This window comes from Lissotriton helveticus, chromosome 3_1, assembly GCF_964261635.1.
Source record: "Lissotriton helveticus chromosome 3_1, aLisHel1.1, whole genome shotgun sequence".
In the NCBI taxonomy this organism is placed as follows: domain Eukaryota; kingdom Metazoa; phylum Chordata; class Amphibia; order Caudata; family Salamandridae; genus Lissotriton; species Lissotriton helveticus.
In genome coordinates this window covers 1,932,279,942-1,932,306,025 of record NC_136061.1, presented here as the reverse complement: position 1 = coordinate 1,932,306,025, position 26,084 = coordinate 1,932,279,942, and the positions used below count along the sequence as shown (strand labels likewise).

At 47.8% G+C, this 26,084-nt stretch overlaps 1 protein-coding gene across 1 annotated transcript in view; it reads left to right on the top strand.

Moving 5' to 3' along the window:
• ADAMTS7 (ADAM metallopeptidase with thrombospondin type 1 motif 7) overlaps positions 1–26,084 on the top strand; it is a 625,092-nt gene that overhangs the window by 156,962 nt on the left and 442,046 nt on the right. The window contains exon 3 of the mRNA XM_078682968.1: positions 14,126–14,342. Coding sequence (XP_078539094.1) covers positions 14,126–14,342 — 217 coding nt within the window. The remainder of the gene's footprint in view (positions 1–14,125; positions 14,343–26,084) is intronic.

Genomic DNA, 26,084 nt, shown 5'->3' with positions numbered 1-26,084 from the left:
TGGCTGATGTAGGTCTTGCGCAATTGTATGGTTATTTGCACCTCTGAATGTGATTTCTTGCATCATGTTTTATTCCTGCACCTCTGAATGTTTTTAGACATCATGTGACTTTTGCGCTACTGTATTATTCTGGTACCTCTGAATGTATTTTATTGCATCATGTGCTTTATTCTTAACACCGCTGAATGTGTAGGTTTATGCATTATGTGTTTTTCTTTACTACTCCTCTGAATGTATATTTATGCATCATGGGTAATGTGTTCTTTCTTAGACCCCTAAATGCTGTGTGATACTTAGGTGGTTTTCCTTTACTACTCCTCTGAATGTATATTTAGGCATCATGGGTAATGTGTTCTTTCTTAGACCCCTAAATGCTGTGTGATACTTAGGTGGTTTTCCTTTACTACTCCTCTGAATGTGTTTCATACATCATGGGTAATGTGTTCTGTCTTAGACCCCTAAATGCTGTGTGATACTTAGGGTGTTGTTTTTTTTTGTACAGGTGGTCCTAGTGAGGTCCTGGTCCCCTGCGTGACAGTCTCCTAAGGGTTTAGGGTTGCGGAGGTGGTACTTACCTGTTCCCCGTAGATACTGGATGTGATCTATAACTGTTACTTTGTGTTACAGTGAAGTTTATATACTTTTATTCTAATTTCTGACAAGTATTTCTATTTCTAAAAGTGCTGATTATGACAGTGGCCCATGTGGCCCTGTCTTGTAAATAATCCCTTGTGAATATTGCCGTGCCAGTTGGCACAATGTACATGTGTGATTTCTATCTGATATGTTTTGACAATACAAAAGTTATTTTAATATAACCTTGTGTGGAGTCTCTTTTGTGGTGTGCCTAGTATATTGTGGCTGTTGTGCGCTGGCGCAAATCCTTTACACATCGCCTCCGAGTTTAGCCTAGACTGCTCGTGCCAAGCTACCTAGAGGGTGAGCAGGGGTTATCTTGGCGTGTGACTTCCTTGCCCTGACTAGAATGGTGGTTTCTGCCTGGCTTTGGCGTCAGCCTTAGCCTACCAGAAATAGCCGGTTCTAACAGCAGGGCATATAGGTAGGGCATCACTGATGCAACAGGTGGAGAAAAGGAGGAAAGAAAACGGATCGCTAGTGACAGTGTAGAGCTGAGTTGATAGTTTCATGACAATGAAAAAGTCAGTGCGCAGTAATTACAACAAAGCTTGCGGCAATATCGCAGCAAAGACAGAGTGATGTGAAAATCCGCAGCATCAAGCAATTGGCGAGCAATGTAGGAGTAGTGCAGTTAAAACGTAACCGGGATCATAGGGTACAACAAAATGAGGGCAACGAAAGCAAACGAAGGATAGGATAGAGTCGCGCAAGACCTGCCGCCATAGCTAAATTCACTGGAGGACCTCAACATACCTAAGACTCAGCAGTAACGGAGTACCACGGCATAGGGGTAATGGCAGACTGGGTAGTGGTGTCAGTCCTGAGCCGCGTCGGCGGGGGCACCCTAAGTGATAGCCCTCTGTGATGTAGACAGGTTCCCGTGTCTGGTTCCACCCCCGAGAGCTTGGAGACCATTGCATCCCACTGAGGTGCCAGGGGGAACATACGAATGCCAAGCAGATCCTCTCTGCGCAGCACCGCACCTTCCGCCCTCGCCCAATTAGAGAAGGATCAGCGCCAAGCTAGAGGGTGTGGCGGTAGGGGGGATTCCCAGCGCTTGGTGAGTAGGCGCTTGGCTGTTATTAGGCCTAGGTCAAAAAAAGTGTAGCTGCTCTATATTTCTTGTCCCTACTAAAGAGATGCAGTATATGAGCTTCCCATGTTGTAGGAATGGTGCGGGCTGCGCAGCCTATGAGGGTGTTTGTCACAGCGCGCCAGTAGTCAGTCAGGACAGAGCATCCGCCTGGGCATATGTATCGAGTCAGCATCTAATTGCCCACAGCGGGGGCAAGCCGCATCTATGCGAAGGAAATACCTGTTTTTGTGAGTTGGGGTAAGGTAGGCCTGGTGCCGTATGAAAAATTGTATCTGCCGGAACCGTTAATTCCGTGGGATGCCGGTTGGACCGCCATGGGCAGCAAGCCATTCCCTATCAGTAAACGCTCTGCCCAGAGCCCCCTCCCAGTGAAGCTGAAGACGAGTGAGATCTGTTTCCGTATGTTGTCGAAGAGAGGTTGAGAACCAGCGCGTTAGGTGTTTCCCTCTCCCCATAACGTGTAGGTATTGCAAGGTATGATGTATGGGAGGTTCCTGGACGAGCGCACCCCATTTGGACCCTAAGGTGGCTTAGAGTGATCTGTGTAATAAGAACTGTCCCTGAGGTATATTTTCCTGGAATGGAATAAGAGCACCTTCTTGAAAGAGGTCCCACACGTCTTGCGCCCCCTCTGAAGTTCAGGGATGTAACTCCGCTGCCGTCGTGTAGGTGTCCCCCCGTGGAGTTCCCAAAAGAGGGGTGGCAGGTGCGTATGGAATGGTGGCTCTAGTGAGGAAAAGGCACCTACGAAAGCTTTTGTGTGCTACGGTGAGGAGGAAAATGTAGATAACGAGAGGACATCCACCTGGTGACCCACTGCAGCTAGAAGGCCAGGTAGTAATGCTCAAAATTGGGTACCGCAAGTCCACCCAGTTCGACAGGTAGATAAAGCTTTCCCATGGACACTCTGTGGCGTGAAGTCCCCCATATGAAATCTCGTACTATCCTTTCCCTTTTCTTAAAGAAGGGGGGAGATAATGAGGGGTAGCGTGGCAAAATAGTAAAGGAGGCGGGGAAGGACCACCATTTTAACCAGCGCAACCCTACCAGAGATTGCCAATGGGAGAGTTTCCAGAAACTCATCTGAGATCGAATCGCCTAGGTAGCTCGGACCACATTCCTGTCAAAGAGGTCAGCTTTGGCGCGATAACCCTAAACCCCTAAATAACGAAAAGGGTCAGTGCACCAGGTCACTGGTGTCCCTCCGAGTGTGAAGCCCAGATTCGGTGTATCCCCCAGGAATGGGGAGAGTATGGACTTTGCCGGATTTACTCTCAGCCCGGAGGCTCGAGCAAAGTGGCTAAGGGCTCGATCGAGGGAGGAGGGAATATCATGAAGATCCCTAGCTTATATTAACAAGTCATCGGCATAGAGTGAAATGGTGTGTATGCCATTGCCCAGTTCTATTCCCATATCAACATGCACGCGGATATGAGCTGCCAGCGGCTCCACCGCTAACGCAAACAGTAGCGGGGACAGCAGGCATCCCTGTCGGGTCCCACGCCGCACTCGAATCGGGTCAGAAATATATGGGCCAGTCCGAACCCGAACCAATGGTTCACAGTTGAGCAATCGGACCAAGCTGAGGAAATAGGGGCCGACTCCAGAGCGAACCAGGGCAGCAAATAGAAAGTTCCAGGTAAGTGAATCGAAGGTCTTCTCGAGGTCTAATACCATGCAACCGGAGCGCGGCCAGGTGGTTGGGGCATATTCCGCCACCCGGAAGTAGCGGCGTAGATTCAGGGCCGTGTTGCGCTGTGGAACAAAGCCATTCTGATCAAAGTGTACCAGATCAGAGACTAACGGAGCTAGTCGGTTGGCGAGGAGCTTTGCCAGGATCTTATAATCTGAATTTAATATTGCAATTAGTTGGTATGAACCAGGCGATGTGGGGTCCTTTCCAGGTTTCAGTAAAGACACCACATTAGCGGTACGCATGGTGGGGGGCAAGATCCCCTCCGAGATTGCCTCCAGAAATATCGAGTGCAGCTGCGGCACCAGATGCTCCGCGTAGGTCTTGAAGAATTCCATCAGAAGACCGCCGGCCCCGGAGTTTTCCCCGAGGACAAAGCCCGTAATGTATCCTGCACTTCGTCGAATACTATAGGGGAGTCCAGTTCCAGGGTTTGGTCCACCGTCAGCGTGGGTAACTCCACTTTGTCCAGGAAGGATCCCACGTCTGGAGCATTACCTATCAGTAGAGTATCATATAGACAGGTGTAGTGCTCAGTCATCACTGAATGAATGTCCCCCTGGGTGTTGCGCTCCCGACCAAGGTCATCAAGTAAGAAGTGTATGGGGTGCTGGGGGTGTTCCTGCCTAATCAAATAGGCCAGGAGTCTCCCGGCTTTGTCCGTGGTCGAGTGGGAGCGGATCGAGTGTGCTAAATAGTTATGACAGCGCAGGCGATCGAGAAGTACCACGCGCTCGGCGTGGGCAGCATCAAGGTGTCGCTTCCTTGTCGGGTCGGTGACCGCTTGCGACTCGAGTAGAAGTAATCATCCTTTAATGTGGGTCAATGAGATGTCTAATTTACCTACGAATACTCCAAGTTTGCCCCAGAAAATGGCCCCTAACCACCACCTTAAAGGACTCCCACTCAGTGAGGATCGAGTCTGTGGAGCCAATATTCACCGCAAAATAGTTAGCTATTGCTCCCTCCAGTGAGCCTTGGAAGAGGGAGTCCTCCAGGGCTGCAGTTTGCAGGCGCCAGGTCGGAACCGGCAGAGGCGGTGCCTCCGAGGACAGGTGCATGAACAAGGGGTTATGATCGGAGTGTGTCCGACCAAGGTAATCCGTTACTCATATCAAGGGAAGAAGGGCTGCGGATACGAGTATTCGATCAAGGCGTACGTGTAGTTTATGGACTGGGGAATAGAAGGAGTATACCCTGGAACGAGAATGACGCTCCCGCCAAACATCTGAAATGGCACAATGTCCTGGCCACGTTTTTAAAAGGTGAGCATTGGAGGATGCCGTAGTACTAGTAAGGGGGGAAAGGAACGGTCAAGGGAAACATCAAGCACTGCATTAAAGTCCCCACCCAGAAGCCACGGGATGTCCCTCCACCGGAGCAATATCTCTGAGAGATCACCCAAAAAGGTGCCCTGAGCAACGTTGGGGGCGTATAGGGAGCCCAGCAGTATCGGTTGACCGTTTAGCCTGCCATTTATCAGGACATACCGCCCCATTGCGTCTGCCAGAACTTCCTTTTCTTCCCATGGGACCCCAGTTTTAAACCATACCATCACCCCTCTAGCCACGGACGAGTAATTGGTGCTGTATATCTGACCGCGCCAACGCAAGCGTGCGGCTTCAGTAGTTACTAAGTGTGTTTCCTGTAAAAGTGCTATACTTGTCTTTTGACGCTGTAAGTAGGCATAAATGGCATAGAGCTTAGAGGGTGTCTGGATGCCCTTAACATTCCAGGTTAGGACGTTTAAGTCGGTCATCGGGGCTACTAATGTCAGTGTGTCCAACCCGGGGGCTGCGGGGCTCCTTATGTGAAGAACTTCCTTGGGCGGAAAGGACGGGAAGGCGGCAGGTCTGCATGGGCGGCGACTTGTACAGGGGAACAAAATTAAGAAGGTGGGTTAATATGAAAATTTCCAACAGGAAAAGAGCGGAACCCCAGCATTAGGAACTGCCCAAACTATCGTTCCAAGGCATGGCTACGGAACTATTGTCATCGTACAATGTGGGGGAACGGTAGACCAACGAGTAAGAGGGGGCAATGTGTAGATCTTCCCCTTCAGTTATCGTCAATAAAACAGGAGGTAGAGCATCGCAATCAATGGTACAAGAGAAAACATAGGCTGAGCCACCCCGGTGCCCTAGAAGGCTTATACAGCCCAAGGCCACTATCGCTGGGGTCTCGGGGGGAAAAATTACCTGAGAGAAGAAATAACAAGCATATGCCCCACCCCTGCCATCACGCAGCCGCCAGAAGGAAACAAACAAGTCCTGAAGTAGTATGATAGTCCAACATGTACTTTAAGTTAACATCAGATGATACAGTCTGCGGTTTGTGGGGTGACGCCCCAGAGCGGGGGGAAATCTGCATCCAATGACCACTCTGGTGGGGTATCAGGGGCTCCGGATCCAAGCGGAGAGGCAACGGAGTCTGCCGGGGACGGAGATCTGGGGGGCTGGAAGGCCGCTGTCGCTCGCAGGGCCCCCTGACGTTCCAATCGGATTTGGTCGGGGTTAGGGATGGTCACTGCATGTCTCACGCTCCTGGCCCTTCCCCCTCTGCGCCTGCCGCCGCGAGAGTGCTCACGAGGCCAGGAGTCATCGGATGATTTGGGCGCTGTCGCCAACCCCTGTTCCTCGAGCCATTCCCATGCCTCAGCGAAGGAGTCAAGGTATTTAGTAGCACCTTCTCTGATGACTCGCAGGCGGGCCGGGAAGAGCAAGGAGTAGCGGAGGTCTAGATCCCGGAGTTGTTGTTTCACTGCCATAAAGGTGGCTTGCCTCCTCTGCACCTGAGCTGTGTAATCGGGAAAGAGAGAAACAGATAAGTTTTGCACCTTAGGACCTGGATGTTTGCCCAGCTCCCGCAGAATAGCATCCCTGTCTCTGAAGTTCATGACCCAGAACAGGAAGGGGTGGGGGCGCGCCCGAGGAGGGGACCTGCGGGCGGGCACTCGGTGGGCCCGCTCCACCACAAACTGTGGGAAGAGCAATTCGGGAGGCATGAGCTCATTCATCCAGGTCTCCATGAAGGTCTCCGGGTTCCGCCCCTCCGCTCCCTCAGGAAGATTCACCACGCGCACATTGTTGCAGCCGCCAGCGCGAGCGACCTTCCGCGTCGTCCACCTTGTCCTCCAGGGTGCAAACCCGATTCAGGAGATCTTGAAGCGCGAAGGAGCAATTCTGGGATCTGGGTCGAAGGTCTGCCAGTGCGGCCTCCGCATCCCGCACTCGGTCTGAGAGTCTGTGCTGGTCGGCCTGGAGATGTGTAAAGTCCGAGTTTTGGGGAGGCAGGAGGCCCATAGGCCCAACCGACCCCCATGGTCCCCCACCGCCACCAGCTGGCAACCCAAGCTCCCCTTGCAGTCCTACCTCTGTGGTGTAGGCCTCACTCCAGCGCAGTATCAGCAGCCTCTGCCTCCGCAGCTCGCCTAGCTGGGACCGGGTCTCTCCCACAAGCCGCTCTGCAGTCTCCGCCACTACCGGGCCGCAGAGGGCATGGGGTGCCCCCCGCAGTCCGCAATATGACTAGGGCAGAGGCCGGCTGTGTCAGGCGGCGCCAGGAGTGCCGCTGCAGCAGAGTCGCCCCATCGTTACTCACTTTGACTGTCTGTGCCTTTTAAAACTGTGTGTTTCGAAGACGTCACTGCGCTCATAGCGCTTCGGGTGATTTTAGCATTTGCATTGTTTGTGCCATTTAAACTGTGTGTTACGAAGACGGCACTGCGTTCATAGCGCTTCTGGTGATTTTAGCATTTGCATTATCTGTGCCTTTTAAAACTGTGTGTTACGAAGACGGCACTTTGCTCTATTTTTGCCCACTAGCGCCGCTTGTGTAAAAGCGCTCTGAGTATACTCTCGGTGGCTCCAGCCTCACTCGGCTTTACACTGCCTCCATTTTGTTTGTTTGTTGTGCCCCAGAGCCCTCCTCCCCGCCCCGCTCCCGCCTCCCAGCTGCCCCTCCCACCCACTGACCCTTACTGCAGACTCCGTAGAAGGCAGAGCTGTGACCGTCCTGACTTCGTCAGAAGCGGTCGCTCCCACGCTCCCTGGCTCCTGGTGGTATCGTTACTCACTTTGACTGTCTGTGCCTTTTAAAACTGTGTGTTTCGAAGACGTCACTGCGCTCATAGCGCTTCTGGTGATTTTAGCATTTGCATTGTTTGTGCCATTTAAACTGTGTGTTACGAAGACGGCACTGCGTTCATAGCGCTTCTGGTGATTTTAGCATTTGCATTATCTGTGCCTTTTAAAACTGTGTGTTACGAAGACGGCACTGCGCTCTATTTTTGCCCACTAGCGCCGCTTGTGTAAAAGCGCTCTGAGTATACTCTCGGTGGCCCCAGCCTCACTCGGCTTTACACCGCCTCCATTTTGTTTGTTTGTTGTGCCCCAGAGCCCTTCCTCCCCGCCCGCTCCCGCCTCCCAGCTGCCCCTCCCACCCACTGACCCTTACTGCAGACTCCGTAGAAGGCAGAGCTGTGACCGTCCTGACTTCGTCAGAAGCGGTCGCTCCCACGCTCCCTGGCTCCTGGTGGTATCGTTACTCACTTTGACTGTCTGTGCCTTTTAAAACTGTGTGTTTCGAAGACGTCACTGCGCTCATAGCGCTTCTGGTGATTTTAGCATTTGCATTGTTTGTGCCATTTAAACTGTGTGTTACGAAGACGGCACTGCGTTCATAGCGCTTCTGGTGATTTTAGCATTTGCATTATCTGTGCCTTTTAAAACTGTGTGTTACGAAGACGGCACTGCACTCTATTTTTGCCCACTAGCGCCGCTTGTGTAAAAGCGCTCTGAGTATACTCTCGGTGGCCCCAGCCTCACTCGGCTTTACACCGCCTCCATTTTGTTTGTTTGTTGTGCCCCAGAGCCCTTCCTCCCCGCCCCGCTCCCACCTCCCAGCTGCCCCTCCCACCCACTGACCCTTACTGCAGACTCCGTAGAAGGCAGAGCTGTGACCGTCCTGACTTCGTCAGAAGCGGTCGCTCCCACGCTCCCTGGCTCCTGGTGGTATCGTTACTCACTTTGACTGTCTGTGCCTTTTAAAACTGTGTGTTTCGAAGACGTCACTGCGCTCATAGCGCTTCTGGTGATTTTAGCATTTGCATTGTTTGTGCCATTTAAACTGTGTGTTACGAAGACGGCACTGCGTTCATAGCGCTTCTGGTGATTTTAGCATTTGCATTATCTGTGCCTTTTAAAACTGTGTGTTACGAAGACGGCACTGCGCTCTATTTTTGCCCACTAGCGCCGCTTGTGTAAAAGCGCTCTGAGTATACTCTCGGTGGCCCCAGCCTCACTCGGCTTTACACCGCCTCCATTTTGTTTGTTTGTTGTGCCCCAGAGCCCTTCCTCCCCGCCCCGCTCCCGCCTCCCAGCTGCCCCTCCCACGCTCCGCCCCCCTCCACTCTCCATTTAGGACAGATGACCCTACGCGCAGCGTCCACGCACTGCGGCCGCGCCGAAGGTGCGCCAAAGGTAAGCCCGTCTACGCCCATCCGCGCCTGGACCGCGCCCAGCGCCTGTCCCCCTGGTCCCCGCCATTCCCAACCCACTAAAACCATATATGATGCCGCAACTCTCCACGCCCTCACGCACACCACAATGCTGCCAAGCCACCCCAGGACGTACCCACGGCCCATTCGCCTGCCTCTCCTGCAAGTTCAACTGCTTCAGGACCCTCACCAAACCCACTCCCTCCACACACAACTCCGACTCCAACCGCCTGAAGTGCATCCTGCTTAACACCCGCTCGGTCCACAAACACGCCACTGAACTCTGGGACCTACTCGACACTGCGTCACCGGACATCGCCTTCCTCACAAAAACATGGATGAACACATCATCAGCACCCGACATCGCCATAGCCATACCGGACGCTTACAAGATTATCCGGAAAGACCGCACCAATCAAACAGGAGGAGGCATCGCCATCATCCACAGGAACACCATCAAAATCACGACCAGCTCCGACGATAATCTTGCAACCGTCGAACATCTCCACTTCCAGATCCACACCGACCCCAGGACCACACTTAGAGGCACCCTCATCTACAGGCCTCCAGGCACCCGCACTCAATTCTGCGATGACATCACGGACTTCATCAGCCCACATGCCCACGCCTCCGAGAACTACATTCTTTTAGGAGACCTCAACTACCACCTTGAAAACAAACACGACAGCAACACCACCACCCTTCTAGACAACCTGACCAACCTCGGACTCAAACAACTTGTTGACACCCCCACCCATGCTGCCGGACACACACTCGACCCTATCTTCACTTCCAGCAAGCATATCACCTTCGATCGCACCACAGCTCTCCATTGGACGGACCACAGCTGTGTTCACTTCAGCTACAAAACCACCCTGAACCATAACCGCCCACAACCTATCCCTCGAAGAAACTGGAACAAAATCACCTCCGACCAACTCCTCACATCACTCAACCAAAACCCTCCCACCCTCTCACTGGACCCAAACCAAGCGGCCACCAATCTCAAGCAATGGATCACCCTCAGTGCGGACGAATTAGCACCCCTGAAAAAGCACCAGATCAAATCAGCCAACAAAAAGGCTCCCTGGTTCAACGATGACCTTAAAAACTCCAAGTAGCTATGCCGCACCCTGGAGAAAACATGGAGAAAAAACCCAACCACCGGCAACATGGCCACCCTCAAGGCAGCCACCTGCAAACACCACCAACTGATTCGATCCGCCAAAAAACCAGCATTCAAGGATCGTCTCGACAACAACTCTCACAACAGCAAGGAACTCTTCAACATCGTCAAAGAATTCACCAACCCCACCGCAGCATCTAACGACATCACTCCCTCCCAAGACCTTTGCGATGCGCTATCCTCCTTCTTCCACGACAAAATAGCCGACATCCACAACAGCTTCAAGAATACCCCCAGCGATCAGCCCTCCCCACCCCCCTCATATCCTACTCCGCCAACTAACTTCCTTAGCAATTGGAACCCAATCACCACTGAAGATACCACCCGCCTAATGAACTCAATCCATTCTGGCTCGCCAACCGACCCCTGCCCCCACTACATCTTCAACAAAGCTGACTCCATCATCGCACCCCATCTCCATGATGTCATCAACTGCTCGTTCAACTCTGCCACCTTTCCAGATAGCTGGAAACCCCCGAACTCAGCGCCCTCCTGAAGAAACCCACAGCAGACCCCTCGGAACTCAAAAACTACCGACCCATATCCCTCCTCCCATTCCCGGCCAAAGTCATTGAGAAAGCCGTCAATAGCCAACTCGCCGCATTCCTTGAATCCAACAACTCCCTCGATCCATCTCAATCTGGGTTTCGAGCCAAACACAGCACCGAAACCGCTCTCATCGCAGCGACTGACGACATCCGAACACTACTTGACAACGGAGAAACTGTGGCCCTCATTCTACTCGACCTCTCCTCCGCTTTCGACACAGTCTGCCACAGCACCCTTATACAACGCCTCAGCAACATCGGCATACAAGGAAAAGCCCTGGACTGGATCATCTCATTCCTCGCTGAGAGAACTCAAAGAGTTCGACTTCCCCCATTCAACTCAGAGGCCACTGAAGTCATCTGTGGCATACCACAAGGATCTTCACTCAGTCCCACCCTCTTCAACGTTTACATGAGTCCTCTCGCCTCCATCGCGCGTCAACACAACCTCAACATCATCTCTTACGCCGACGACACCCAGTTAATCCTGTCCCTCACCAAAGACCCCAAAACAGCCAAAACCAATCTTCACGAAGGCATGAAAGAAGTAGCCGAATGGATGAAACATAGCCGCCTAAAACTCAACTCAGACAAAACCGAGGTGCTCATCCTAGGATCTTCCCCCTCTGCCTGGGATGACTCTTGGTGGCCCTCCGCACTGGGCACAGCACCCACTCCCACAGACCATGCACGTAACCTTGGCTTCATCCTTGACTCCTCTCTCTCGATGTCCAGACAAGTCAACGCAGTCTCATCCTCCTGCTTCAACGTACTTCGCATTGTCAAAAAGATCTTCCGCTGGATCCCCCTCGAGACAAGAAAGACTGTCACCCACGCACTGGTCACGAGTCGACTGGATTATGGAAACACCCTCTACGCCGGAATCACAGCAAAATTACAGAAAAAACTCCAACGCATCCAAAACGCATCAGCGAGACTCATACTAGACGTCCCTCGCCAAGATCACATCTCCGGACACTTAAAAGACCTCCACTGGCTTCCCGTCAACAAAAGAATTACTTTCCGCCTTCTCACTCACGCACACAAAGCCCTCTACAATCTAGGACCCGAATGCCTCAACACTCGACTGTCATTCTACAAACCCACCCGCCAACTAAGTTCATCCAATCAAGCCCTCGCCGCAGTCCCGCGCATCCGAAGATCCACCATGGGTGGCAGATCATTCTCATTCCTTGCTGCCAAGACCTGGAACTCACTCCCCACTCACCTCCGCCTTACTCAAAACCACATCTCCTTCAGAAAAGAACTTAAAACATGGCTATTCGACAAATAACGATCCCCTCCCCAAGCGCCTTGAGACCCTCTGGGTGAGTAGTGCGCTATACAAATGCTCGAACTTGAACTTGAACTAGCGCGGCCACGCTATCGGGCCCAGAGCGCAACCACGCAGCAGGCTGCAATGTTCGGGACCACCACGGGGCTGTTCCAGGGCCCGGGGGGGCCTTCCCCAGCAGCACAGGATCGGCTCGCCGCAGCAGGCATGTACAGGGCCAAGCAGAGCTCCGTAAACGCTGGATGCTCAAGATAACCAGGGTATACGATGCGGAGCGTTAGTAAGACGTGTCCGCCATCTTTGGTGCCTGGCCACGCCCCCCCATGCTGAACTTACTTTTGCTCCACAAGTCACAGCTGCGACAAACAATGTGAGCATGCAGCTCTCCCTTCTTCAAACAATTCTTTCATTTCTCCATACTGTCCATTGAGTCAAGCTGATTAAAGCCTGTATTATGGCACGCCTCAATTACTACATCATCTACTCTGTATTCCAAATATTTTTTTTGCCAGGCTCCAAATACCTTCAAATCTTTTTATCCTCCATAAGTGGAACCACATGAAACCTCCCCTTAAAGCTTTCCATTGGATTTCCTTAGACGCCAGAATCAATTCTAAAGTTCTGTGCACTAACCATAAAGCGTATTGTGTCAAAAACCTGAATACCAGCAGAAGACGTTCCAACTCCAGACCTTTAATAAATGTCCACACATCAGATCAACCAACAATTTTTCAAGACACTGAAACCAGAGATCTGAGTCTGCCAACCCTTCCCATTCCCAACCATTAGGATGTACTTGCTATCTCTATCAGTGCTGTGACAATTCCAAAAGGAGATGAAAGAGCTCGACAAAACTCTTACATACATATTTGGCACATCCTGATGAACCGGAAGATTTTTGAGAATATCTGAACACTTTCACTTTGGGTAACATTGGAGGTAGGGCTTAAATTAAATATAAATCCACTGCTTCGTCCTTAAATGCTATAAATACGTTTCTGATCATATATACCCTATTTTACCTGTCTGTAAACAAAGTCTTGTTCTTATTTGAAGTTATAGCACTGACTGGACATATAGACACATCTACTAATCTTTCACACTATTCAAGGCAGCAAGAAAAGTTGCAGCACAACCTTATGTAAAAGAGAGAGAGCAGGAATGCTCCTATTTACAAAGATGTGGAGCATTTTTGCTCCCTCCTAGTGCTGGTGCACTATGTGCTGCCGAGCGCCAACACATGTATCCTTGCGCCATGTGGCAAGGTTGCCTGCGTTACATGCAGGATTGTTATTTTGCAGGAAGGTGTACCTTCCTGCACAAAAACAATCCAAAGAGGCATTTCCTCTTTCCATGCATGATGGAGAAGGCATCACGTATAGAAAGAGGAAATACCATGGAAAACTTTTTTTTCCTCGTTGTGTCATCCTCAGTAGGTTTACTGATTTGACACAATCCCAGGTTTAGAAATGTTTGTAAATATGGAATTTCATCAAATTCATAAGTAGATGCTCTAGAATGCCCTCGCCCTTCTAAGGAATGCCTCCCAGCTCGAAATACAACTTAAGACAGCACAAACAGCCCCTGAGTTCTTTACATGGCCATGCAAATTGGCGCCAATTCCAACTTGTGTGGCTTTGTAAATTTTACTGATGGCTTTGTTGTGTCCTTGCATTGCCTTGCACAACGCAAAACCAATCAAGTACATCTGGGCCTCCGTTTATTGGTTTCTCAGCCTCCTGCCATATCTGAGCATTTAAACCCTGACATTGCGTAGTGTCAGACTCGACTGCTTGACTACACTTCTTCTGGAGAATCAAGGGCCCAAATGGAGTAACTTCGTAATCCAGTCGGAGTGTAATAAAGTCTGAGGCCATTTGAATCAAGTGGTAAATGACTGTGCCCACTTAGCATAGCGGCAAGTAACCACTGATTGTACTACGAAAAGACCTTACAAGTGTCATACAGACACATGAAGTATGGGGGAGTGAGTCCCCTACACTGGCTTGTTTAAGCCACTTACAGCATATATCATATATATATTAGATAAGTGGGTGGAATCTGCCATTGTGATACCTGTTTTCAGTGATTGCTTGTTCTCAGTTGTGAAATTGTCATTAAACACGTTTTACTTTTCTCTCCCCCCCATTCTTGATCTCTTGTCTTCTCCAGAGAGGAGTTTTTCAGCTCTCGGATAATGAATACTTCATCGAACCTTTGGATGGACCCACAGCCCACAGTCCAGACTCAGACCCAAGGGATCCTGCTCCTCGGCCGCACCGGGTCTACAGGCGCCATGTGCCTGAAAGAAGGGAGGAGGTGGAGGACCCAAGGCGAGGCGCATCTGAGGCAGAGAGCAGCCTGCACATGGAAACCTGTGGGGTCAGAGGTATTGTCTTTTGCTTACTGGGGCCATTCTGTAGGAGCAGGGATGCTCACTTCTCCTTATTAAGGGAACCTGTAGGCTTCTGTTATTGAGCGAAACCTTTGGGGGCAGAGATAGACTCTACTGTTTCTCTGGGGAACCTTGAAGTGCTAAGGGGGTTCTCTTCTTTTTAACATTGTGAACAGACTGTTTCAGAGGCACTTTTTCATTTAGCTAGGATAACCTGTGACACTCTCTTCTATTTACTATGACAACCTTTAACATCAAATGTATTCTCTTATGTATGAGAAGGGGTTGGTGGAGTCAAAGTTACTCTCTTCTGTTGTTTGAAGCCACTCGTGGGGGTCAAGAGTAACCTCTTCCATTTATGGTTTGTACCATGTGATCTGGAGTTCTCTTGGCTCTCTTGAGTTAATTGGAGAAAACATGCGGTGTCTGATGTGCTTTCTTCTGTGTGCTGAGTAAGGGAATCTACAGGCCAAAGTGCTTTGAACAGCCTTCGATAGCTCTTCTGCATTAGCTTTTATTCCCTGTTGTCAAGCTGGGAAGCTGTGGTACGTTTGACATAGGAGTATAAACAGCATTCATTTAATACACTAGTTTATGTAGCCTACCCGCATCGTTATGTATCCCAGACACCCCAGTGAGGTGAAGTTGCACTAATCACTGTTACTTGAAGTCAGCTTGAAATTTGCTATTGCATTTGCTGTGCTAAGGAGGGGGTCCCCGACGTGAGCTGTACTCCTTACAAGTTTCTACAATTACTTCTAACAAATATTTCCATCATTTTTCTATATACAACATCCTATTTCACTTTATGAACAGATAAGAATTTGGGGGAATTCATTTCTTATTGGGCACTCCTATTATCATTTGTTGCCTCTGAACTTCCCTGTTGGGGGCCTGTCTCTGAGAACAGGAAAAAAGGACATTGTTTCTTCTCTACTCAGCATTCTGGGTTCAGGTTTTCTTTACCTCCCAAAATAATAAAAACATTATCTGTCTCCAGAACCCACAACTGTAGCCAGAAGATATTTCAGGTTACCTTCATAAGATGTATGTGTACGGTCTTTGTCCCCCTGAAGTTCTTGATGAAGGGATAGCCTCTCACCTTTTTCAGAAATCTCTGAGGTATAGGGTGATGAGACTGCTGCCTCCCTTCTGTCAGTACGGGACTCTATGAAGTCCTTTAAGACGGCCACTCCCTCTCATTGAGTAACCCGGAATTCTTTATTTCCTGGAGAACTACACACATTCCTCGGGTCGGCCTTCAAAACGAAACAGCCCTCGGGATGAATAGAATTCTGCATGGTCCACAATGGAGGGTTGAATCCTTTCTTCTCCTGTCTCCCAGGGAAGTTCAGAGGGGGGATTATTCTTGAAAAAGGCAATGAGAATAAATGGATTGGAAAGGACATGAAGTGTGGACCATGAATGAGGGCTGGATGCTTACTTCTCCATCCCTCAGGTAGGCAAATAAACATATTTAGGATCCAAACACTGCAGAGTGTACATGGATGAACATCAACATAAGAGATAAAATTGCTAGAGCTCTGCCCATCACAGTATCAACTAGAGGAGAGCTGGTCCCAGCAACATGCTTTGTAGGGCTGTTTCTTCTAAACATCTGTAAGGCTGTTAAATGCTGGATGTGTAAGAAATTCGTAAAGCACTACTGCCTGGAGGAGCAGTCAAGGCATGACACCAAAGCACCCCAAAACCATTTTATCAGGGACAAAGTTAGCTTGTCCTTTCATCCATGAGGACATCTCTCTTAACCAATCAGATTAACTGAGTCGTGCCATCGAAGGCAGACAAGAAAACCTACTGAGCTCAAGAAATTCGTAATTCCGATTTCCATCAGGTCTGCCGTTTTCAAGGTCATTAACAATAGTATAATTTACTCTGGCAGCTCTATATCATTTCCCCCTCTGGCACCTTTGTACCAAACTGAGCCATTTATTTTTTCATAAAATTCAAACAGTAAGAGATCTCCTAGAAATGAGTGTTAAACGAAAGCCCACATACTTCTCACAGCCTGCTGTTTCAGCTTCGTCCAGTAAACTTCGAAGAAATTCTTTCTTCTCCAAAACCTTGAACCCACAGACTTCATCCAGGATCCAGTTCCCACCTTGCCCCGGAAGCAAGTTCCATTAGCTCCTACAGTTCAACCGCTTAAAAAAAGATACTTGAAAAAAGGTGTGATCATTACTTTGAGAAAGCCAACTTATCTCCCACTAACCTTGTTTATCTTATGAACCAATTTACCTGTATGAACTAAAAAGTTAGAAAATGTTACAACCTCTAAATTTCAGCACTTTCTAGATTACAGAATATTTTGTGCCAATCCATGCAGGATCAGACCATTACATTGAACTGATATCTCACTTCATGATTTCTGGGAAGGTCAGTCTGCGTTTCGCGGATGAGGTTACTGCATCCCTTCCAGCTTGTTGGACCTCTGCGAAGCCTTTAATATGTTGGTTCATACTCTAATATTGGAGCATTTGGCAACCTTGTTAGGGGCCGCGCATGACACCATTAATTTGTTTTACTACTTTTTGATAGCTAGATCTCAGAAAGGTAAACTGGGTCCATTTTGTTTCCGCCAGGCAGGTCATATTTTGGTATCCACCTGGTTTTAGCCTTTACTCTGCCATATTTTGCATCTGTTTACTCTCCTTGTTCAATCTGTGCCACAACTACAGACTGTCTAGATAGTCCTGTACATTTGGTTTTGTAAAGGTGCTCAGTTCTTCCTGATTTATTGCAATTAATGGTACAGGTGTAAGACTGGATGTCGAACAATTGCCTCCAACACAATCATTCAAAGCCGAACTTGTTATCTTTAGCTCCAATTGAATATATCTACTCTGTTATCCCGGGAAATTCCTGACATTTTTGGACAAAAATATCTCCGTCCTGAGCCCTGACATTTTTAGACAAACTTACACCAGCAGAAAAAGATAAACATATATGGTATCATTTTTACTCTAATGCATCTCTTATACTGCAAGCAGTTTGGCAACTAAGAGCTTCGTTTACAACATGCTGCTCAAATCGCTCACAAATAAACCATGCATTGATACTTGCAGGGCTTAATTTGAGCCGGAGCTTGCCGGTGCTCAGCACCGGCACTTAATTATGGGGGCCGGGTCTATCACGCGGCATTAAGTGCACCTGTGCTCCTGCCATAGAATTTTATTTTTGAAGTCGTGACTCGTGCGTGTGTGTCACTGGTGAGTGTGGCTGTGCTAGACTCACTGCTCACTGTCACTGATCAGGTCCGGTCGTCGATAATGCATGCAGTGTACTACTTACTGCTGTCGGTCTGGTGACGTCACGTGCGAGTGCCTGCTCCCATTTCCGACCTACTCTCTCAAGGCAAGCAAGAGTTCCCGGCCCGGCTGCGGCGCGGATCAGGGCCCCCAGTGGGCGGGACACTGTTTGTGTCATGTTGCAGGGGCCAGGCCAGGCACTGGGCAGGGCTTTGCTGCGGGGTTGGGGCTGGGCAGTGGGTTGGGGCTATGCGCGCCAGAGGAAGCGACGCGTGCGCAGATTGCATGCATTTGAATGCACGTGACGCGCATTTTCTCTGCCCGCCCCAGCATACCCGCACCTCTCCCCTCGCCCTGGCCTCGCCGAGTATCCAGGAGATTCTGCCGGCCGGGCCGGCCTTTCAAAGTTGCTGGAGGAGTTGGGACTTGGGAGCGCTCAGCAGGTGAGGTCGAGGCAGGGGCCAAGGCGTTAGTGAATAATTTACTGGTGTCAGTCATGTATTTAAAATCATCATGATCCTGATTGGTCTACCAGCAGCGCTGCGGCCTGGACAAGATGGCGGGGGGGGCTTTGGGGGTGGGGTAGGCCGTCTCCGGCGGCCGAAATTATCATCATGAGCTGCACTGGCTGGCAGGCAGGTGAGGCGAGGGCGAGGCAGGGTACTGCCGTGAATTATAGATTAGGCTGAGCATGGCGAAATAAATGTGATTTGTGGGCAGAGGGGAATGCCTGACTGAGCATCTGCTTTCCTACTACATGCCCAGAATACGATTAGGGCAGATTAAGGGGCAGGCTGCTTTAACGGTGGATTTACTGCCAAATACTTAAACATCGCGGAAAGCAAAAAGCAAATTACACTGTGCAACATATGTGTAATGCACAATGGAGGAGCTCGCTCGTGGTGGCAGCCGGGCCGTTGTCACTGGCAGTGGTGCATTGTAGCAAGCAATTTATAATGCATAGAGAAGCAAGTGCTTGCTTTTAATCTCGGAAACTGTACGAAATGAGAGGTCAAGAAATTCAAGGTGAACTCCATTCACGCGACGAGCGCTGTTTCTTCCTTTCGCATTTACTCAGTTCCTGTTCTTTGTTTCCCACATCATGAGGGCAGGGCAGGCAGGGCCTGGGGGCGGCGGGGGCCGCAGGCGCAGGATTACGTTTTTTTTTAATTATCATTGTGATTGGTTATCTTAGTTTTACTTTTATCTATCATTATTATCACGTGACATGATGATTGGGGCCTGGGATAGGCGGCGTAGGCCGGCAGACATATCATGAATTCAATTAAGTAATAAATCTGCGCAGCAGCGCAGGTGAGGCCTACAGATTTACTTTTTAATGTTCATCATGGTCACGTCACTGCTTAAATGTTCAAATGCCCACGTTTGATCATCACCATGTCAGGGCACGATCATGTTTTGTTGCCAGCACTCTGTGACTGCACTGGCTATTTTTTGCGCAGTTGCGGGCCTGACTGCCTGGAATCAGTACTACAGGATGCAGCCAGGCCCAGCCAGGGCAGGATTCAGTTTCGTTTTCAGGCCAGGCCGGGCAGGCACGCTCATAAAATCTGTCAGTGGGGGTTGGGGCTGTGCCAGGCAAGCAGCGTCACGTGCACAAATGTTCTAATCTTACACAATCATTACATAGCTGCCAAGGTTTTAGATTGCTGTGTGACATTTTCATTATTACAGCAAATATGAGTGACATTTCAACAACCATGAGTGACACTCGCACAAGCAAAATAAAGCATCGCAGAAGAGGGAAACATGATATAAATACCAGAATTTACATGCATTTAAGCAACTAGAAAAATATTTTAAAACTGCCGCAGATCATCTGAAATTGAAGGGCACTTCCCTTGTAACCTTATAGCACTGTTAAGGTGGGCGGGACGGCCAAGTTCTGCTAGAAATATATCGCTGTATTGACCGGCACCGGGCACTATAATTGCATGCAGTAGGACCGAACCAAGATTATTCCTTGGTCGAAATAGCACACTGAAGCAGGCTCCTAGCTTGTAGAGCGCTATATTTACATACCAAATAGAAACACACAAATGTGGGAAAGCATGCTTCTGTCTTTTTCATCTATTTCAAATCACACGCATCTGTTACTTGCCAAAGGATAATTGTGCTAAACCATGACCAAAAACAGTAGATCGGTAACTTTGGATAGTACACTCAAAAGCGCACTTTCACTGACAATGAGTTAATAAATCATGCTGGTGGTATTTTCCTATAGAGATAATGCCGGGATAAATGACGGGTTCTAGCTTTGAGAAGTGATTTGACCACGGACAAAATCGCCTGACGAAAGAAAAACTGAGTTTTAGAGGCACATGGAATCTCGAACTGTCTGGTACAGTTGAGCTTTATAAATACATTGATACCATTCATCAATCTTTCTACTAGACCCAGCCTGCCTTTTTTTTACCCAATGACACTCTGCACGCTGGTGCTTGTGGTTCCCTTCTCCTCCCATTATGAATAAGAAGCTGCATAACTTGTTTGTCGCTAGCCTGGTGCTGGTGCCGTCATGCACTGAGAGCTCAAAGTAAGGAAACACAATGAAGGCGGAAGTGAGGAAGCTGTAGGTGCTCCCCTAACTAATTACTATTGTAGTCCTAATGTTTAGGATATGTTAAATGTATTCAGTGTCATTGTTGTGCGTTGTTCCACAATACTGTAGTTCATATTTTTTTCATTGCCCATTTTTTGCTAATCTACACAAATACATTTGAACAAAATATTTTTTGCCAATCAGATCGTTAACACTGTTAGTGCGATTGTTTTTTTGTAATGGCCTAATGCTTTGAGAATGGAACTTAGATAATAATTCTGACGTTACAAAATGAATCGTTTCATTGCTGTAAATCGTAGCAGTCGTTTTCACCCACATCAGTGGTGCACATTTATTAACATTGGAAGGTGGAACGTCTAAGGTGTGTGCATCAGTAGGTGTTCTCTTATTGTTGCCTTTAATTTAAGCATACGTGTGCTCATTGTTCCTGTGTGTTTTTGCTCCCTTACATAACTTGTACAGTGTTCCTTGTACTCGGACTGTCACCCCTTTTGTTTTTTGCCTGTGTGGTTTGTGGTGTTTGCTTTATAGCGCTCAAACGATCCTCATTTTAAGACCCTTGTCTTCATCAAAGCATAATCTTTAAACAGTACTTCTTTTGTAGAAATAAATGAATACACCCTAGGGCCATATCACTCAGTGTTGCCATTTCTCATAGCTTGCCCTTAACTGATACCCTGAACCCCGGTGCCTCTGGCTCCCTTTGACTCCACCGTCCCCTCTGCCCAGAACCTCTGGCTGGGAGCCGCCTCCCATCTATCCCAGGTCACCATAGCGGTTCGTCTTTAAATGTCCCGTTATTCTGTGCTGGGGTTTGGCCATTTGTTTAAACTCACTCCTGATAGACATAAAGCGACCCCCTGACATAAAGTGACCAGATGACCCACTGGCACCTTATATCCTTGCTAATTTACTAACTATTTTGAGCACAGCCTGCAGCACTTCTGGAATAGTGTCACACTCTCAAAATTGCTTGTAAATACACCCGTTGCCTACTCTTTTTTCAAAATTTTCTTGGAGAACCCCCCTTAGGGAGGTTCAGCCTCGCTCGCTCCGCTCGCCACAGTGAAGTACGGCAATTGTTTTACCCCTCACCACCAGTTTTAAATGTCACCAGCCGCAACTGACTATACAGAATAATCCCCATACCCCTTCGACCGCTGGAAGTGACTGTGACTGACTCATTCAAGTGTATTGCATGATTTTTTTCAGTTTATTTGTTCAGAGTGTTTTCACAACATTTTGGTTTATTTTGCCACGCAAGCTATGTAAAAAATGTTCCTTTGAACTCATAGACTCTGTTAAAAATGGCATACCCTACCCCAGTATTGTCAAACAGCACATACGGCACTAAAATTGTCCCTTTTCAATGCATTAGTGATTTTAGCTAATTTATTCCAAAATTGTGCTTTAAATGCACTTTTGATTTAATCTTTTTAAAAATGTTCATAGGGCAAGGAATTGGGGAACCTCCTATCAAAACCTTGCTATGAGGAAGGCTCCCTTGCAGAAATTCAGATCAGGTATATATATGCACTCATTCTTATTTTATTTCATTATTTATATAGCACACTGGGATGTACCAGGTGTTAGGACCTTTCACAAAGGAGTAAACAGGGTTACATCGAGCTGTAGAAGTGAATTACCATGGATGAACAAACATTCCATGATCAATCTTGTGGCTTATTTTAAGTTAGGACTTGCCTGAAAAGAGTGGCGTTGAACTGTTTCCTAAATTTGGTGAGTGGAGTCAGTTTTCTGAGTGTGATGGGAAGGGAGTTCCAGAATGAGTTGACTGCTGCTGTGATCCACACCAGGCTAGATCATAGCAATGCTCTGCATGCTGGGCTTCCCTGTACTCGGTTGAAAAGGCTGCAGTAGGCCCAAAACACAGCAGCTCCTGGATGATAGCACTCACATCTCAGTCACACCAAACTCTGCAGTGGCTACCTGTTTAAGACCACATCACATTCTATAAATTGATTACACCAGATAGCTTCCAACTACTTAAATTATAAATCATACGCCTATTACCTTTTCGAGCCGTTCGTAGTAAATCTTAGGAAAGGTTGTTATTCTCCACGTATAACCGTAACGCAAGTGAGTGGCACATATTCTCTGTACAGTGAGGCTTAAGTGGACTTTGCTACCCATTGAAATTAGGCTTGCTCCTTCACTCTTAAGCTTTAGGAAAAAGCTAAAGACATTTATTTGGATAAACAACTGGTAAGACCAACGCCAAGAGACCCCCTTCTGGATTACTAGGCGATTTTATAAATTCACTCACTCACTAACATATCCGTGTTTCTCTTGTTCACAGGACTGTATGTATATGTTTTAAGTACGTTTAAGTTCCCTGTACAAGTATATATATATCCTACTTTATTGCCAGAATAATGTCCTAAGACATATATCCTCATAGCCCAAGGACAGGAATGAGTTAACTTACTTAATTTTGTAACCAAGTAAGGGTGACCCGTGAGAAAGAACTTTGGGACAGGGGCATTCTCTCTCCAGTAGCCTGTGATGACTGACCCTATGCCTGTTTATAGTTTGCTTGTGTTTATTGTGCTTGGATGTGAGCGTGTTACTAGTGTGTGGCTCCTCTTTGGCTGCCAGTAGTATTTCTTTGCGCTTTGTGTCTGTATCTGGACTTCTCAGTGGGATCTATACCTTCACGCAGTTTCTCTCAAAGGCAGATTCTTGAGGTGTGTTTGAATGGCTGTTTTTTCCTTGGGAAGGTTTGATCTTGTCGTGCTGCTGAACATGAACTGTTTTGGAGGTGGGGAATGCCACAAATACTCATAGCACTGGGGACAGTAGCTACTTCTATGTATAACTTCCACATTCAAAATTCCATGGAGGACCGTTCGGTAATGCATGCTGCATGTTTCTCCAGTTCCAGGTTAGGTTTTACCAGGCAATAGTTGTGCTGGGAATAGTGCAGTATCACCGCACATCTTGTCATCCTGAATCTCTTGGATGCTAATGACAAGGGTAACTCGTCATGGAGTGCCCATTCATTTCAATGGAAATTACATGGGAGGATGGAAAATGCCTTAGCATCCAAGTGGTTAACAAGTATTGGTTTAGTCACATATTCAAATAGTCAGTCAGTCATAAAACTTTTATTCGGTTACATCTTAGCGAAACCATAAAAAGTACAAAGATAAAACACTACAATACATATAAAAAATCACAATATCAAAATACAATTAAAAACAGATGTCATTTAAATCCATTGCTAACAATAATCCATTGGGTAACTAAACACGAAAATGGAGTAAACTGGATCACTCAGCATTTACAGCGAATTTTTAAACATGATTTTAGAAAACAAGCTACGCACTTAGCAGTGTATTGCGAGTCCAAAAACTGCAGGGCCAGATAAGCGGGCCGACATGTTCTCAGGCCCATTTTTCGCAGTAAGGGAATAATCCAGCGCTTGCGAGAGAGCTCATAGTATCTACAGAACAAAGTTACGTGCATGGTAGACTGGGATGATATGCCGTCACAAGGGCATTTCGTTGGATTAGATGACCAGTCCTGGTCTTTTGGAAATGTAACTAGGCGAAAGAAAGAATTAAATTGAAACCTAGTCAGTACATATTTTTCGTAAATAGTTAGATGGAATGTTAGGTATGGTTGGATACCCAAAGCCGTCTGGACTGATAGGATCTGTACATTTGAGGGTTTACTTATTTCTTGAGAAAGACGTAGTTCCCTAAGATGAGTTAAGCATAGTTTTTTCAAGTCTTTCCTGGTGATGTCTGTCATCACTGAAGGTTCTAAAAAGTAAGAAGTACAGTCCAAGTCCTTAAGGAAGTTGGACACGTACAGAAGCCATGGGATTTTATTCCAATTTGCCAGGGCCAAACAATCGGTTATCAGTGAGCGGGTTAGATGGCATTGTGTTTTGGTCCAGATACGGTGCCACAGCAAAATCGGCTGGCATCTAATATTATCTATCAAATAATCAATACCCAGCTCGATGTGGCAACCGTATGTAGGAGCACTTTGAGGTACTGCCAATAAGTATTTAAGAAACCCATTCTCAACCGTTTGAAGGGTATCAATGGGAGCGTAACCCCAAACCCCTGCACCGTAGGTTGCTACGCTATGACACTTTGCTTGATAGATTTTTAGCAACTCCACTGGAGCAGGCTTACCCAGTTTCCTCGAATAGGAAACTAGAGCTGAGGTCGCTCTCTGAAAAAGTAGCTTTTTACTAACCAGGGCTTGTTTCCAACATAATCTATCGTCCATTAAAATTCCTAGGTAGGGATATTCCCTGGTGCGTTCCAACCTAACTTTATCGATAAAAACTGGTTTAGGTTTCTTCACCCTGGGACCGATATGCATAACATAGGTTTTATTTTTATTCACTTTTATGCCTAAAGAGAGCATAAATTGACAGTATTTATTTAGCTGTCTTTGTAGCTGATTTAAGGTTCTGGCTAGAATTACGGAATCGTCCGCGTATAGTAGCGCGGGAATAGGGCGATGATTAATGGATGGAAGATCCTGGCTCCCTTCGAGCATGGCCGCTTCCAGCCCGTTCGTATATAGATTAAATAAGAAGGGAGCCAGGACGCAGCCCTGTCTAACGCCTTTATTAACGGCAAATGCTGGAGATAATTCACCGCCAGTCACGTATCTAACGCATGCAGTAGCGTCTGAGTAAAGTTCACGAAGAAATTGGATAAGGGGTGGCTCAACCCCTAGTTCACCGAGAATAGACCACAGCCTTGAGTGAATGACACAGTCAAACGCTGCGGTGAGGTCTACATAGACTAAATACAGGTTACCACTTTTAGCCCCCACATATTTACCAATCAAGAGGGCTAGATTCAATGCTTGCTCCACAGTACCAAGTCCCTCCTGGAAACCATATTGCAGATCAGTCAAGATGTTATTTGTAGACGCCCAATCCTGGAGACGTTCCAAGATCAGCCGACCAGCAACTTTCCCCAGGGAGTCCAGGAGGGAGATGGGCCTGTAACATGCTGGGTTGTTACGATCGCCCTTCTTGAAAATTGGGAGCAGGATGGAAGTGGACCAGGAGTCTATTAGACCGATTTTTGTGACTGCTGCCATAACCTGAGTGACAAAAGGTGACCAGAGTTCCGGGCTATGTGCAAAGATATCTAGTGGAACTCCATCCAGGCCGGGGGCCTTACCGTTTTTGGAGGATGACAGCGCGTTAATGACCTCCTTATGGTCGAAGAGAAGGTCGATAGGAAATATCTGGTCCCCAGAACGGTCACCTGCCATGTGAACCTCGTTGTCAGTATCCTCGGGGGGACTACCAAATATCTTTGAAAAGTGGGCTACCCACTCATCAGCCGTCACTGCAACATCGAGATGCTGTGAGGATGAAGCATCTACCAAGAAGGGTGATTTTACCGTATGCCAGAACAGGAAACTGTCTTTGGATAGGCAGCTCTCTTGTAATTGGGCCCACAAGTTCTTCTTTATTTCGTTCCTACGGTTAAGCTGCGCTAGTTTGTAAACCTTTCTTAGTTTAGTGATTTCAGCTCGGTCTCTAACTGGGTCGTGGAGAGCTGTTTTTAGATCAGTTAGGGCTTTACGGCATTTTGAGTTAAACCAGCCTTTGGTTTCCGATTTGCTGGACTTTTGATTACAAGACAGCTCCTCCCGTATGATTCTAATAGTCTCCAAAAAGCTGGTTATGATCAGCTGGGGTGAAGAGTCTAATGCTAAACAATTATTCATCCATGGAAGGGCTCTGGATACCACTTTGCTAGTAATTGCTGCTGGGTCAATTTTTGACCATTTTACAGAAAAGCCGTTTACTTTGTCCATAGACAACGATTGTTGGTTCAGTAAACTTGGCCTGGTTAATTGAGATGAAACATTTTT